Raw genomic sequence first — 15181 nt, 5'->3', positions numbered from 1 at the left:
CCCAGAGTAAACCTATATTCCTGGACTAAAAAGCAATTTTTTTTAAACCCACCTATCCAGATTAAGACTGTCAGATTCTCCGTTGAGCAGACATTCAAAATCCAGGAGTGGCTTAATTTTGGTTTGTGGAAAGGGTCTTCTAAAATGATATTGGTAATGCCTACGTGCTGCTTTGGCTTTAGTAGGGCTTCCTCTCTTATCAACCCCTGGAGGACTTTAGGACAAATTCTGATAGTCCCCGACTTGTCACAATGCAGCCAAGTGACTCCTGCACTACAAGTATTTTCTTCAAGTCAAATACCTGCTGTGAGGGCGGCTATTCACCCAGCTGCTTTTGTCATTCATGTGTTCCTTTGGATGAGTTGTCGTTTAGAGAAAGGGACCAAGGGGCTGAGTGTGAGAGCCTGAACCAGATGTAGTACTGTAGTCTAGATTCTCCTTTGGTCCAAACCAAAGTCTATTGCCAGCTAATAATCATAATAGATGGTATTTAGCAGACACTTTTATTCAACAGTTGTTGTTATCCGCCCGTTTTCTCCAGATAAAAACAAAAACGAATTCACAAGTAATTCCAGTTAGAACTGCGATCAAGTATTCAAAATCTGTCAAGAACTATGTGTTGTTTGCTTGCACCTGCCATGTGCACTTTTGAGACATCAATTGGTTCCATTGTGTCAGTCAAGCTCAGTCAAGCACAGATAAAGGATTTGGAAGATTTTTAAAGGACAGCTAAACTATTTGAAAGATTTCAAATTCTATTTGAACTATTTGCCTTTAGGCTAAACACAGTTGATATAAATACATGAGACTTGTCAGATGTGAATTGAGCCGTATTGCTTTGTTGGCTGGTATAAAGTATAGACCATATATTGTGTTCCCTACAGGTTATGGGAATTGTGTTCATGTTTTATTATCTTTGACATAGAAGTGGAGGCTTTCTCCTTCAGGAAACCTACTGGAGAAATACTAAATGAGCACAATTCCCATAACCTGTAGGTACGACTGGGTTCTGAACGGATAGTTCGGAGCTTCTGCTCTTTCCAATAACCTGTAGGGAACACAATATATGGTCTATACTTTATAATTATGTTGTGTTACAAGGTGGAATTAATACAATCTACACAAAATGTCAAACTTTTGTAAAAAAAAAATGGCAAAATATATTTCTGGGTAATTCTCTAAGAGTATTGCACACCTGGATTGTACAATATTTTCTGCACATTTTTTTAAAAAATTCTTCAAGCTCTGTCAAGTTGGTTGTTGATCATTGCTAAACAGACATTTTCAAGTCTTGCCATAGATTTTTAGACTGATTTAAGTCAAAACGGTAACTAGGCCTCTCAGGAAAATTCAATGTTGTCTTTTTTATGCAACTGCAGTGTAGATTTGGCCTTGTGTTTTAGGTTATTGTCCTGCTGAAAGGAGAATTCGTCTTGTGAAGTCTGTTGGAAAGCAGACTGAACCAGGTTTTCCTCTAGGATTTTGCCTTTGCTTAGCTCTATTCTGTTTATTTTTTTATCCCAAAACAAATCCCTAGTCCTTGCAGATGACAAGTGTACCCGTAACATGATGCAGCCACCACCATTCTTGAAAATATGACGAGTGGTACACAGGGATGTGTTGTATTGGATTTGCCCCAAACATAACGCTTCTTATTCAGGATATAAAGATGCAAAAGATCTTATTGGAAAGAGGATGCACATTTTGAAATATTTTTTGTGTACAGGCTTCCTTCTTTTCACTCTGTCATTTAGGTTAGTGTTGTGGAACAACTACAGTACAATGATGTTGATCCATTCTCAGTTTTCTCCTATCACAGCCATTAAACTCTAACTGTTTTAAAGTCAACATTGGCCTTGTGGTGAAACCCCTGAGCAGTTTCATTCGTCTCTGGCAACTGAGTTAAGAAGGACGCCTGTATCTTTTATGTATTGATACACCATCCAAAGTGTAATTAATAACTTCACCATGCTTAAATGGATATTCAGTGTTTGCTTTTTTTTTTACCCATCTACCAACAGGTGCCCTTCTTTGCAAGGCATTGGAAAACCTCCTTGGTCTTTGTGGTTGAATCTGTGTTTGAAATTCACTGCTCGACTGAGGGACCATACAATTATCTGTATGTGTGGGGTACAGAGATAAGGTAGTCTTTCAAAAATCATGTTAAACAGTATTATTTTACACAGTGAGTCCATGCAACTTATTATTGTAACGTTTTTCTTCTGTGGACAAAGGATCGGACCAAAGCGCAGCGTGGTTAGAGTTCAACATGTTTAATAAAGACCACAAACGTGAACACTACAAAATGCCAAAACAACAAATGTGAACAACCGAAACAGTCCTATCTGGTGCATAGACACGAAGACAGAAGACAGGAAACAACAACCCACCAAAACCCAACACAAAACAGGCTACCTAAATATGGTTCCCAATCAGAGACAATGACTAACACCTGCCTCTGATTGAGAACCATATCAGGCCAAACATAGAAATGGAAAAACTAGACACACAACATAGAATGCCCACTCAGCTCATGTCCTAACCAACACTAAAACAAAGAAAACACAAAAGAACTATGGTCAGAACGTGACAATTGTGTGACTTGTTAAGCTAATTTTTACTCCTGAACTTATTTAGGTTTGCTATAACAAAGTGGTTGAATACTTATTGACTCAAGATATTTCAGGTATAATTTTTTATTCATTTGTAAAAATTGATTAAAACATAATTCCACTTTGACATTATGGAGTATTGTGTGTAGGCCAGTAACACAACATCTATTTTAAATACAGGTTGTAACACAACTGTAAAAAGTCAAGGGTTGTGAATATTTTCTGAAGACACTGTACTACAGTAATTTCCGCAAATACTACATTATAGTACAGTCTGCAAAAACACGACATTAATTACTATAGTATATAAAAAAAATATATACTATATTTAACTGTAAATATTATAGTATACGACAATAGTATTTACTGTTTTTGCAGTTCAAATCAATAGTAAGAAGGTGTTCCTAATGTTTGGTATACTCAGTGTATCACAATACAATATAGGTCAATGACCCATATCCATATTTCACAGTATAGGAGGAAATTCCCAACCACTGACCTTAGACCAGTTTTTCTTCTCTGTTCTTTATTATGATTTGACTACACTACAGTGCGTTCAGAACGTATATAGACCCCTTGAATTTTCCACAATACAACCTTATTCTAAATATTTTTTTCCCTCATCAATGTATAAACAATTCCTCATAATGACAAAACAAAAACAGTTGTTTTTTTTGCCAATGTATAAAAAAACAACTGAAATATCACATTTACTTAAGTATTCAGACTCTACTCAGTACTTTGTTGAAGCACCTTTGGCAGCGATTACAGCCTCGAGTCTTCTTGGGTATGTTGCTACAAGCTTGGCACACCTGTATTTGGGGAGTTTCTCCCATTCCTCTCTGCAGATCCGCTCAAGCTCTGTCAGGTTGGATGGGGAGCATTGCTGCACAGCTATTGTCAGGTCTCTCCAGAGATGTTTGATCGGGTTCAAGTCCGTGCTCCGGCTGGGCCCCTCAAGGACATTCAGAGACATGTCCCGAAGCCACTCCTGCATTGTCTTGGCTGTGTGCTTAGGGTTGTTGTCCTGTTGGAAGGTGAACCTTCGCCGCAGTCTGAGATCCTGAGCGCTCTGGAGCAGGTTTTCATCAAGGTTCTCTCTGTACTTTTCTCTGTTCATCTTTCCCTCAATCTTAACAAGTTGCTCAGTCCTTGCCGCTGAAAAACATCCCCACAACATGATGCTAGTTTACTCCAGACATGACGCTTGGCATTCAGGCCAAAGAGTTTAATATTGGTTTCATCAGACCAGAGAATCTTGTTTCTCGTGGTCTGAGAGTCCTTTAGGTGCCTTTTGGCAAACTCCAAGGGGACTGTCATGTGTATTTTACTGAGGAGTGACTTCCATCTGGTCACTCTACCATAAAGGCTTGATTGCTGGAGTGCTGCAGAGATCGTTGTCCTTCTGGAAGTTTCTCCCATCTCCACAGAGAAACTCTGGAGCTCTATTAAGAGTGACCATCGGGTTCTTGGTCACCTCCCTGACCAAGGCCCTTCTTTCCTGATGGCTCAGTTTGGCCAGGCGGCCAGCTCTTGGTAATTCCAAACTTCTTCCATTTAAGAATGATGGAGGCCACTGTGTTCTTGGGGACTTTCAATGCTGCAAAAAAAATTCTCCAGATCTGTGCCTCGACACAACCCTGTCACAGAGCTCTACGGACAATTCCTTCAACCTCATGGCTTGGTTTTTGCTCTGATGTATTGTCAACTGTGCGACCTTATATAGACAGGTGTGTGCCTTTCCACATCACGCCCAATTAATTTAATTTTACCACAGGTGGACTCCAAGTTGTAGAAACATCTCACGGTTGATCAATGAAAACAGGATGCACCTGAGCTGAATTTCGAGTCTCATAGCAAAAGGTCTGAATCCTTTTGTAAATAAGGTATTTCTGTTTTACATTTTTTATATGTTTGCAAACACTTTCAAAAAATCTGTTTTCGCTTCATCAATAAGGGGTATTTTTTGTAGATTGAGGTAATGTTTTTATTCAATCAATTTTAGAATAAGGCTGTAATGTATCAAAATGTGGGAAAAAAGTATGTGGACAACCCTTCAAATTGGAGGATTTGGCTATTTCAGCCACACCCGTTGCTGACAGGTGTATAAAAATCTAGCACAGAGCCATGCGATCTCCATAGACAAACATCGGCAGTACATTGTCCTTACTGAAGAGCTCAGTGACTTTCAACGTGGCACAAGTCAGTTCGTAAAAATTCTGCGAGAGCTGCCCCGGTCAACTGTAAGTGCTGTTATTGTGAAGTGGAAATTAAGTGATAGGCCACACAAGCTCACAGAGCGGGACTGTCGAGTGATGAAGCACGTAGAGCGTAAAAATCGATTGTCTTCAGTCGCAACATTCACTACCAAGTTCCAAACTGCCTCTGGAAGCAACGTCAGCACAATCACTGTTAGTTGGACACTTCATTAAATGGGTTTCCATGGCCAAGCAGCCAGACACAAACCTTAGATCACCATGCACAATGACAAGCCTTGGCTGGAGTGGTGTAAAGCCCGCCGCCATTAGGAGTCTGGACCAGTGGAAATGCATTCTCTGGAGTAATGAATAACGCTTCCCCATCTGGCAGTCCAATGGAAGAATCTGAGTTTCATGGATGCCAGGAGAACGCTACCTGCCCGATGGCACCAAAATGTAAAGTTTGATGGAGGAGGAAAAATGGTCTGGGGCTGTTTTTCATGGATCAGGCTAGGCCCCTTAGTTCCAGTGAAGGCATACGTTTAGAATGTTACAGCATACAATGACATTCTAAATGATTCTGTGCTTCCAACTTTGTGGTAACACTTTCCTGTTTCAGCATGACAATGCCCTCGTGCACAAACCAAGGTCCATACAGAAATGGTTTGTTGAGATCGGTGTGGAAGAACTTGACTGGCATGCAACGAGACCTGACCTCAACAGCATCAAACACCTTTGGGATGAATTGGAATGCCGACTGTGAGCCAGGCCTAATCGCCCAATATCAGTACTCGACCTCACTAATGCTCTTGTGACTGACTGGAAACTGCAGCAATGTTCCAACATCTAGTAGAAAGCCTTCCCCTAAGAGTGGATGCTGTTATATCAGCGAAGGGGGGACCAACCCCATATTAATGGCTAAGATTTTAGAATAAGATGTTCAACAATCCGGTGTCCACATACTTTTGGTCGTGTAGTGTATAAATAAAGCAGTCAGGCCTTGTCCAGGTTGAACTGTTCCTAGATCAGTAGGGGAACCATATCACATTTAGAAGGTCTGCTCTAGAATATACTAATCTTAGATCAGTAGGGGAAACCTCAGACATCTTTCACAATAGGGGGAGAGAGATCCCCCAGGGAACATGGAGTGAGGGGGGGGAGGCCTTAACTAATGTGAATGAGGGGTCATGGCATGTTAAGATTTACAACTATTTTCACGAGGACCCTGACCGTGCAGTACATCTGGATATTTACTTAACCGAGTTTGCAGCAGGATAGGGTTCTCTTAAAATTCCTGAGATTTCAATTCTAGTTGAAGTCATCATGATAAAATTAACTTTCTGAACCCCACAGCCGGTCATTCCCAGCAGTTTTGGGGTAAAAAGTGACAGGATCTCCAATTGTATCATGGACATTGACAATTGTGACCTCAACCACATTGTGGTTCAAAAATATCATTATCCAAAAACCTATTTGAACTCTAGGCTATATTTAACTTTGGCGTTATGAGAAAATGTTGAAGTTGCAGAGAAATTTGCATCCATGTCTTTGCTGATAATAACACATTTGTGATCATCCAATCCCAGATCAACACCAATGGCTTTCTGTCAGTAGAAGAACCTCAGGTGGAGTCTGAGTACCTAGGAAAGATGCCTGCCAGCTTCAGAATGATAGCGGTTTTCCTCGGAGATCTGGACAACAGCGACGGAGTGGGGAAGGTGTACTACCGACAGGACAGCAGACCCTCCATGCTTCTCCGGACCACTGACCACATCAACCAGGCATTCCCTCAGGACGATGAGATCAAGCCCACCCACGCCTTAATCATCACATGGGAGAACGTGGCGGCCCACGGCGTGCCTGGTCGAGGAGATGGGCTGGACAGAAAGGTAAGGACGACCCTCATCGCTTGGCCTAGATAGGGTCATATTAATTTTCTGTCTTTTAAAATATGTCATTGGATATACTGAACAGTTGATAAACTTGTTTTAATGCCACATTGATATGGACAGCACTTGAAATTATAATTTGAGACCATATTTTCTATATGAAGTTTCCTAAAACCCATACATTGTACAATGTAGTTACAGGTATGGAGGCACATTATAATTACAGTGATGTTACTCATGGTTACATCATCTTTCCAACTGTGTTACTTGTTTGTAGTTTTTGTGGTGGACTACATAGATTTTTTTTGTTACATATTTAGTTCCCTCTACCAAGCCAAACTCAAAGGTAGTGCACTAAAGAAGTAATAGGGTGCTAGGACTCAGTTTCCCTCTATCTTTTCTTTTTACCATGTAGAGAAACACGTTCCAGCTGGTGGTGGCGTCCATGGCGTCCGCCTCCTACGCCATCTTGTTCTACCCCAGGGAGGGGCTGCAGTACAGCTCCACGCCTGTGGCGGGCCAGAGCGAGCCAGTCCACACCGGCTTCATCAAGGGCCGGGTCAAGGGCTGGTTCAACTGGAGCAGCAGCCCGGGGCCCTACTACCGCATTGCCACCGACAACGAGACGTCCGTCAGACAGCTCTCCGAGTAAGTTGATTGGTTTGTGGGTGGTCTGGTTGGTGGGTTCGTTAGGGTGGTTGATTGGTTGGTTGATTGGTTGGATTTCTATAGTGTGCTTCCAGATGCTCCAATAACTTTACATAGGCTTAGTAAGTGTTGTTCATAGACAACTTGGTTAGGTTTCTGTCATTATGTTTTGACCTGGAATTTGCATAGTTACATTGCATTATGGTAATTATGTAATGATTACAATAACCTGACATATGCATAAAGCTTCTTCATAGAGGTAGGTCTCATAATGATCCATTCGATCTTCCACTAGGGAGACAAACTCAGGCAGGCGTGGTGTGTGGGTGTATGAGATCGGCACCTCCCCGATCTTCTACTCCATTACCCCAGGCCAGGTCACCAACCTGTCCCCAGAGGAGGGCATGGCAGGCGGGCAGATGGAGTACGTGCCAGAGTTTCCACCCAGAAACACTGGAGAACAACAGGAGATTGAATTCCCTCCCTATGAGCACGAGGAGGAAGAGGAGACACCTGAACCGGAGCTGCCCCCAACTGTCCACCCGGTCCAGTACAAGCCCAGATACCCTGTTGTCCCTGAGCCGCCCCAGCCCAGCTACTCTGAGCCGCCCCAGCCCAGCTACTCTGAGCCGCCCCAGCCCAGCTACTCTGAGCCGACCCAGCCCAGCTACCTTGAGCCGACCGAGCCCAGATACCCTGAGCCGGACCAGCCCAGATACCCTGAGCCGGACCAGCCCAGATACCCTGAGCCGGTCCAGCCCAGTTACCTTGAGCCTGTCCAGCCCAGATACCCTGAGCCGGACCAGCCCAGATACCCTGAGCCGGTCCAGCCCAGATACCCTGAGCCGAACCAGCCCAGATACCCTGAGCCGGTCCAGCCCAGTTACCTTGAGCCTGTCCAGCCGGCCCAGCCGCAGCCACCCCGCTACGAGCCTCAAACCCCACAGGTGGTGGTCGTGGATGAAGATGATGACCTTGATGTTAACGGTAAGCCATGAAAGAAACAACAATTGAATCTGTGTCTGAAAATTGTGACCGGGAATAGAATATTAGTCAAGATTGCCATGACAGAAACATTGGTTTAGAATAGTTTATTATGAGCCCCATTAGCTACTGCACATGCAGCAGCTACTCTTCCTGGGGTCCACAATAAACATACAAATACATGACAAAGTACCGAACAGTTATAGACAAGAACAACAGCACTCCTTTTACTGAGGAGTGGCTTCCGTCTGGCCACTCTACCATAAAGGCCTGATTGGTGGAGTGCTGCAGAGATGGTTGTCATTCTGGAAGGTTCTCCCATCTCCACAGAGGAACGCTGGAGCTCTGTCAGAGTGACCATCGGGTTCTTGGTCACCTCCCTAACCAAGGCCCTTCTCCCCCGATTGCTCAGTTTGGCCGGGCGGCCAGCTCTAGGAAGAGTCTTGGTTCCAAACTTCTTCCATTTAAGAATGATGGAGGCCACTGTGTTCTTGGGGACCTTCAATGCTGCAGAAATATTTTGTACCCTTCCCCAGATATGTGCCTCGACACAATACTGTCTTGGAGCTCTACGGACATTTCCGTCGACCTCATGGCTTGGTTTTTGCTGGGTCGGCTCAGGGTAGCTGGGCTGTGTGTCTTTCCAAATCATATCCCATCAATTGAATTTACCACAGGTGGACACCAGTCAAGTTTTAGACACCTCTCAAGGATGATCAACAGAAACAGGATGCACCTGAGCTTAATTTCGAGTCTCATAGCAAAGGGTCTAAATACTTATGTAAATAAGGTTTTTCCGTTTGTAGTGTATGTAAATAGATTATACAATTAGTTTGTCATTTTCAACACACACGTTTCTTAAAAAGACAAGAAGAGAAGAAGCCAATTTCTCCTCAACCAAATCAAATCAAACTTTATTTGTCACATGCGCCAAATACATCAAGTGTAGACCTTACCGTGAAATGCTTACTTGCAAGCCCTTAACCAACAGTGCAGTTCAAGAAGAGTTAAGAAAACATTTACCAAATAAACTAAAGTAAAAAAATATTAAAAGTAACACAATAACATAACAATAACAATGCTATATACAGGGGGTACCGGTACCGAGTCAGTGTGCGGGGGTACAGGTTAGAGGTAGGGGTGAAGTGACTCTGCATAGATAGTAAACAGCAAGTAGCAGCAGTGTACAAAACAAATGGGGGGGGGGGTCAATGCAATAGTCCAGTGGCCATTTGATTAATTGTTCAGCAGTCTTATGGCTTGGGGTTAGAAGCTGTTAAGGAGCCTTTTGGTCCTAGACTTGGCACTCCGGTAGCGCTTGCCGTGCGGTAGCAGATAAAACAGTCTATGAGTTGGGTAACTGGAGTCTCTGACAATTTTATGGGCTTTCCTCTGACACCATCTATTTTATGCACTACCTTCCAAAAGTTTGGGGTCACTTAGAAATGTCTTTGTTTTTGAAAGAGAAGCACAGTTTTTGTCCATTAAAATAACATCAATTGATCAGAAATACAGTGTAGACATTGTTAATGTTGTAAATGACTATTGTAGCTGGAAACGGCAGATTTTTTATGGAATATCCACATTTGTCATCAACCATCACTCTGTGTTCCAATGGCATGTTGTGTTAGCTAATCCAAATGTATCACATTAAAAGACTAATTGATCATTAGAAAAACCTTTTGCAATTATGTTAGCACAGCTGAAAACAGTTGTTCTGATTAAAGAAGCAATAAAACTGGCCTTTAGACTAGTTGAGTATCTAGAGCATCAGCGTTTGTGGGTTCGATTACAGGCTCAAAATGGCCAGAAACAAAGATCTTTCTTCTGAAACTCGTCAATCTATTCTTGTTATGACAAAAGAAGGCTATTACATGCGAGAAATTGCCAAGAAACTGAAGATCTCGTACAACGCTATGTACTACTCCCTTCACAGAGAAGCGCATACTGACTCTCACCAGAATAGAAAGAGGAGTGGGAGGCCCCAATGCACAACTGAGCAAGAGGACAAGTACAATAGAGTATCTAGTTTGAGAAACAGACACTTCACAAGTTCTCAATTGGTAGCTTCATTAAAAAGTACCCGCAAAACACCAGTCTCAACGTCAACAGTGGAGAGGCGACTCCGAGATGCTGGCATTCGAAGTGATCCCAAACTTTAGAACGGTAGTGTAGGTCGTGGATTGCAGGAAGCTTGGCCCCAGTGATGTACTGGGCCGTACGCACTACCCTCTGTAGTGCCTTATGGTCAGATGCCAAACAGTTGCCATAACAGGAGCTGATGCACCCGGTCAGGATGCTCTCAATGGTGCAGCTGTATAACTTTTTGAGGATCTGGGGACCCTTGCTAAATCTTTTCAATTTCCTGAGGAGGAAAAGGTTTGTCATGCCCTCTTCACAACTGTCTTGGTGTGTTTGGACAATGATAGATCATTGGTGATGAGGACACCAAGGAACTTGAAACTCACTACACTACAGCCCCACTGATGTTAATGGAGGCCTGTTCGGCCCGCCATTTCCTATAGTCCACGATCAGTTCCTTTGTCTTGCTCACATTTAGGGAGAGGTTGTTGTCCTGGCACCACACTGACAGTTCTCTGACCTCCTCCCTATAGGCTGTCTCATCGTTGTCGGTGATCAGGCCTACCACTGTTGTGTCGTCAGAAAACGTAATGATATTGTTGGAGTCGTGTTTGGCCATGCAGTCGTGGGTGAACAGGGAGTACAGGAGGGGACTAAGTACACACCCCAGAGGGGCCCCAGTGTTGAGGATCAGCGTGGCAGACGTGTTGTTGCCTACACTTACCACCTGGGGGAGGCCCGTCAGGAAGTCCAGGATCCAGTTGCAGAGGGAGGTGTTTAGTCCTGAGGTCCTTAGCTTAGTGATGAGCTTCGGTGGCTCTATGGTGTTGAACAGCATTCTCACATAGGTGTTCCTTTTGTCCATGTGGAAAAGGGCAGTGTGGAGTGCGATTGAGATTGGGTCATCTGTGGATCTGTTGGGGCGGTATGCGAATCGGAGTGGGTCTAGGGTATCTGGGTGGATGCTGTTGATGTGAGCCATGACCAGCCTTTCAAAGCACTTCATGGCTACTGACGTGAGTGCTATGGGGCAATAATCATTTAGGCAGGTTACCCTGTACTGCAGCGCCAGCTGTGCCATCAGAGACTCTGGGTTCGCGCCCAGGCTCTGTCGTAACTGGCCGCGACCGGGAGGTCCGTGGGGCGACGCACAATTGGCCTAGCGTCGTCCGTGTTAGGCACCAGCGACTCCTGTGGCGGGACGGGCGCAGTGTGCGCTAACCAAGGTTGCCAGGTACACGGTGTTTCCTCCGGCACATTGGTGTGGCTGGCTTCCGGGTTGGATGTGCGCTGTGTTAAGAAGCAGTGCGGCTGGTTGGGTTGTGTATCGGAGGACGCATGACTTTCAACCTTCGTCTCTCCCGAGCCCGTACGGGAGTTGTAGCGATGAGACAAGATAGTAGCTACTACAATAATTGGATACCATGAAATTGGGGAGAAAAAGGGGTAAAAATTCAAAAAAATAAATAAAAAATAAATAAAATGTCAGTGAAGACACTTGCCAGTTGGTCAGCACATGCTTGGAGTACACGTCCTGGTAATCCATCTGGCCCTGCAGCCTTGTGAATGTTGACCTGTTTAAAGGTCTTACTCACATCGACTGCAGAGAGCGTGATCACAGTCGTCCGGAACAGCTGATGCTCTCATGCATGTTTCAGTGATACTTGCCTCGAAGCGAGCATAGAAGTTATTTAGCTCGTCTGGTAGGCTCCTGTCACTGGTTAGTTCTCGGCTGTGCTTCCCTTTGTAGTCTGTAATAGTTTGCAAGCCCTGCCACATCCAACGAGCATTGGAGCCAGTGTAGTACGATTCGATCTTAGTCCTGTATTTACGCTTTGCCTGTTTGATGGTTCGTCGGAGGGCATAGCAGGATCTTTTAGAAGCTTCCAGGTTAGAGTCCCTCTCCTTGAAAGCGGCAGCTCTACCCTTTAGCTCAGTGCTGATGTTGCATGTAATCCTGGCTTCTGGTTGGGGTATGCATGTACAGTCACGGTGGGGACGACGTCATCAATGCACTTATTGATGAAGCCAGTGATTAATGTGGTGTACTCCTCAATGCCATTGGAAGAATACCGGAACATATTCCAGTCTGTGCTAGCAATACAGTCCTGTAGCGTAGCATCCACATCATCTGACCACTTCCGTATTGAGCGAGTCACTGGTACCTCCTGCTTTAGTTTTCGCTTGTAAGCATGATTCAGGAGGATAGAAATATGGTCAGATTTAGCCATGGAGGGCGGGGGAGAGCTGTGTATGCATCTCTGTGTGTGTAGTAAAGGTGGTCTAGGATTTTGTTCCCCTGGTTGCACATGTGACATCCTGGTAAAAATTTGTTAAAACTGATTTAAGTTTGCCTGCATTCAAATCCCCGTCCACTAGGAGCGCTGCTTCTGGGTGAGCATTTTTTTTGTTTGCTTATGGCCTTATAGAGTTGGTTAAGTGGGGTCTTAGATCCAGCTTTGGTCTGTGGTGGTAAATAAACAGCTTTGAATAATATAGTTAAACTCTCTGTAGTGTGGTCTACAGATTATCATAAGGTACTCTACCTCATGCAAGCAATACCTCGAGACTTCTTTAATATTAGACATCCCACACCAGCTGTTATTGACAAAAAGACACACACTCCCACCCCTCGTCTTACCAGACGTAGCTTCTCTGTTCTGCCGGTGCTTTGAAAATCCCTCCAGCTCTATATTATCTGTGTTGTTGTTCAGCCACGACTCGGTGAAACAGAAGATGTTACAGTTCTTAATGTCCCGTTGGTCAGATAATTGTAATCGTAGGTCATTTTCCAATTATTGCATGTTAGCAAGTAGAATTGATCGCAGTGGGAATTTACTCACTCGCCTACGGATTCTCAAAAGGAAGCCCAATCTGCTTCCTCTTTTCCTCCGTCTTTTCTACACGCAATTGACGGGGATTTGGGCCTGTTCCCGGGAGAGCAGTATATTTTTCTCTTCTGACTCGTTAAAGGAAAAAGCTTCCTCCAGTTCGTGGTGAGTAATCCCAGTTCTGATGTCCAGAAGTTATTTCCGGTCATAAGAGATGGTAGCAATAACATTTCTACAAAATAAGTTAAAACAAATAAGTTACAAACAACGCATAAAATCAAACGGAATGTAGTTAGTCTTCTTTTTGCGTACAACCATGAAAAACTATCATGCATGTTGTTGATGTTAGTTCTGTGTGTGCAGTTAGGGCAAGGCGGGCTGGTTTGTTTTGAGCTTCTTTGTTTTGAGCCATGCTGCTTTGTTTAACCGACCTATCAAAGTATTTTGTAGCAAACAAGAACTACAAGGAAATTACACTCTTAGAAAAAAAAGGGTTCCAAAAGGGTTCTTTGACAGTCCCCATTGGATAATCCTTATTGATTCTAGGTAGAACTCTTTTTGGTTCCCAGTAGAACCCTTTTGCGTTCCATGTAGAGTTCTTCAAAGGTTTCTCCTATGGGGACAGCTGGATAACCCTTTTAGGTTCTAGATAGCACCTTTTTTTCTAAATGGTTATTTTTCTAAGAATATGGTTTGTCTTCTTTTTGGCAGTGTTTGCGTACAATTCTGAGACATGCGCCAGTAACAGGCAGAAGTGCTCGTCCTTCGCCGACTGTAAGGACTACATCAATGGCTACTGCTGCCAATGTAGGCCTGGTTTCTATGGCAATGGCAAGGATTGTGTGGCTGAAGGTAGGAGTAACCCCACACCCAAAGTACATACAGTATTTGCGTAATAAGGGTTAGGGCTAGCCTGCTTCCTTCATTATAATGAAATATGTGATATAAAGTATAAGAATGATTCAATATTTTATAAAGACATTGAAAGCCTGATAATGCTTGACACACAGTCACACATCAGTTACATTTAAAGTTGCATGAATTCAAATCGAATGAAGTTAGTTTCCTCACATTCCACACGCAGGTAAGCCCCAGCGGATGAACGGCAAAGTGAACGGCCGGGTGTTTGTGGGCAACACGCCCTTGCCGCTGGAGCTTTCCAACAACGACCTGCACTCGTACGTGGTGGCCAACGATGGGCGCGCCTACGTGGCCATCAGCACCATTCCGGCCGGCCTGGGACCCTCCCTGCAGCCCCTGTCTTCCCTGGGAGGGGTCATCGGCTGGGCTTTCGCTCTGGAGCAGCCCGGCTATGAGAACGGCTTCAGCATCATCGGTAAGAGCTGTTTGACGATTATCTTGCACATTGTGTCAATCTTGCACAATGTTGTGCCATTAAGAGTTGTTTTAAGGTAAGAGCTGACATTTGGGTGAATCACAAAAGGGATTCCTCGCTTTCTTGATTCATAACAAATCAAGGAAAAACAGTTGACAAAGTGCCATAGTGTCATTAAAAGGCAGCAGATGATTTGAATACATTAGGTTTTTCTCATGTGTGTTGGGTAGCATTTGGTTTAGCTTCTCCCTCCGTTGTAGCAATGGTACCTGGGGCTTGGGTCTTTGTGGTCTAATGAGATGTCCTTCAAAGACAGGTGTGAATGACTGCTGTGGGATTGATGATTAGGTCAACATTTATTCAAGTTAAGCTTGATTTATTTGCTCTCTTTGAATGACAGATTTTTTTAATAGTCAGAGCCTATGTCCAAAATCTGCCTTACTTACCTAAATGGCATACTGTGTACTAATAGTACAACATACTGTTAAGAATGTACTGTTTAGTAAAAACAAATGCAGTAAAGTAGCACATACTGAGAATACTGAGAATGTGTCATCTAATGCACAATTGTGTTGATTCCCGCCATTCGCTCATTTTGGTA

General features: G+C 43.8%; 1 protein-coding gene across 1 annotated transcript in view; it reads left to right on the top strand.

Annotated features, from left to right (window-relative positions):
- Nucleotides 1–15181, top strand: part of LOC135522098 (nidogen-1-like) — an 80117-nt gene that overhangs the window by 13535 nt on the left and 51401 nt on the right. Inside the window, exons 2-7 of the mRNA XM_064948058.1 lie at nt 6397–6699; nt 7115–7347; nt 7643–7960; nt 8231–8334; nt 13956–14096; nt 14329–14580. Coding sequence (XP_064804130.1) covers nt 6397–6699; nt 7115–7347; nt 7643–7960; nt 8231–8334; nt 13956–14096; nt 14329–14580 — 1351 coding nt within the window. The remainder of the gene's footprint in view (nt 1–6396; nt 6700–7114; nt 7348–7642; nt 7961–8230; nt 8335–13955; nt 14097–14328; nt 14581–15181) is intronic.

Source organism: Oncorhynchus masou, chromosome 4, assembly GCF_036934945.1.
Source record: "Oncorhynchus masou masou isolate Uvic2021 chromosome 4, UVic_Omas_1.1, whole genome shotgun sequence".
NCBI lineage: Eukaryota > Metazoa > Chordata > Actinopteri > Salmoniformes > Salmonidae > Oncorhynchus > Oncorhynchus masou.
Note: the sequence above shows the minus strand (reverse complement) of the source record. Positions and strands in the feature narration are given on the sequence as shown.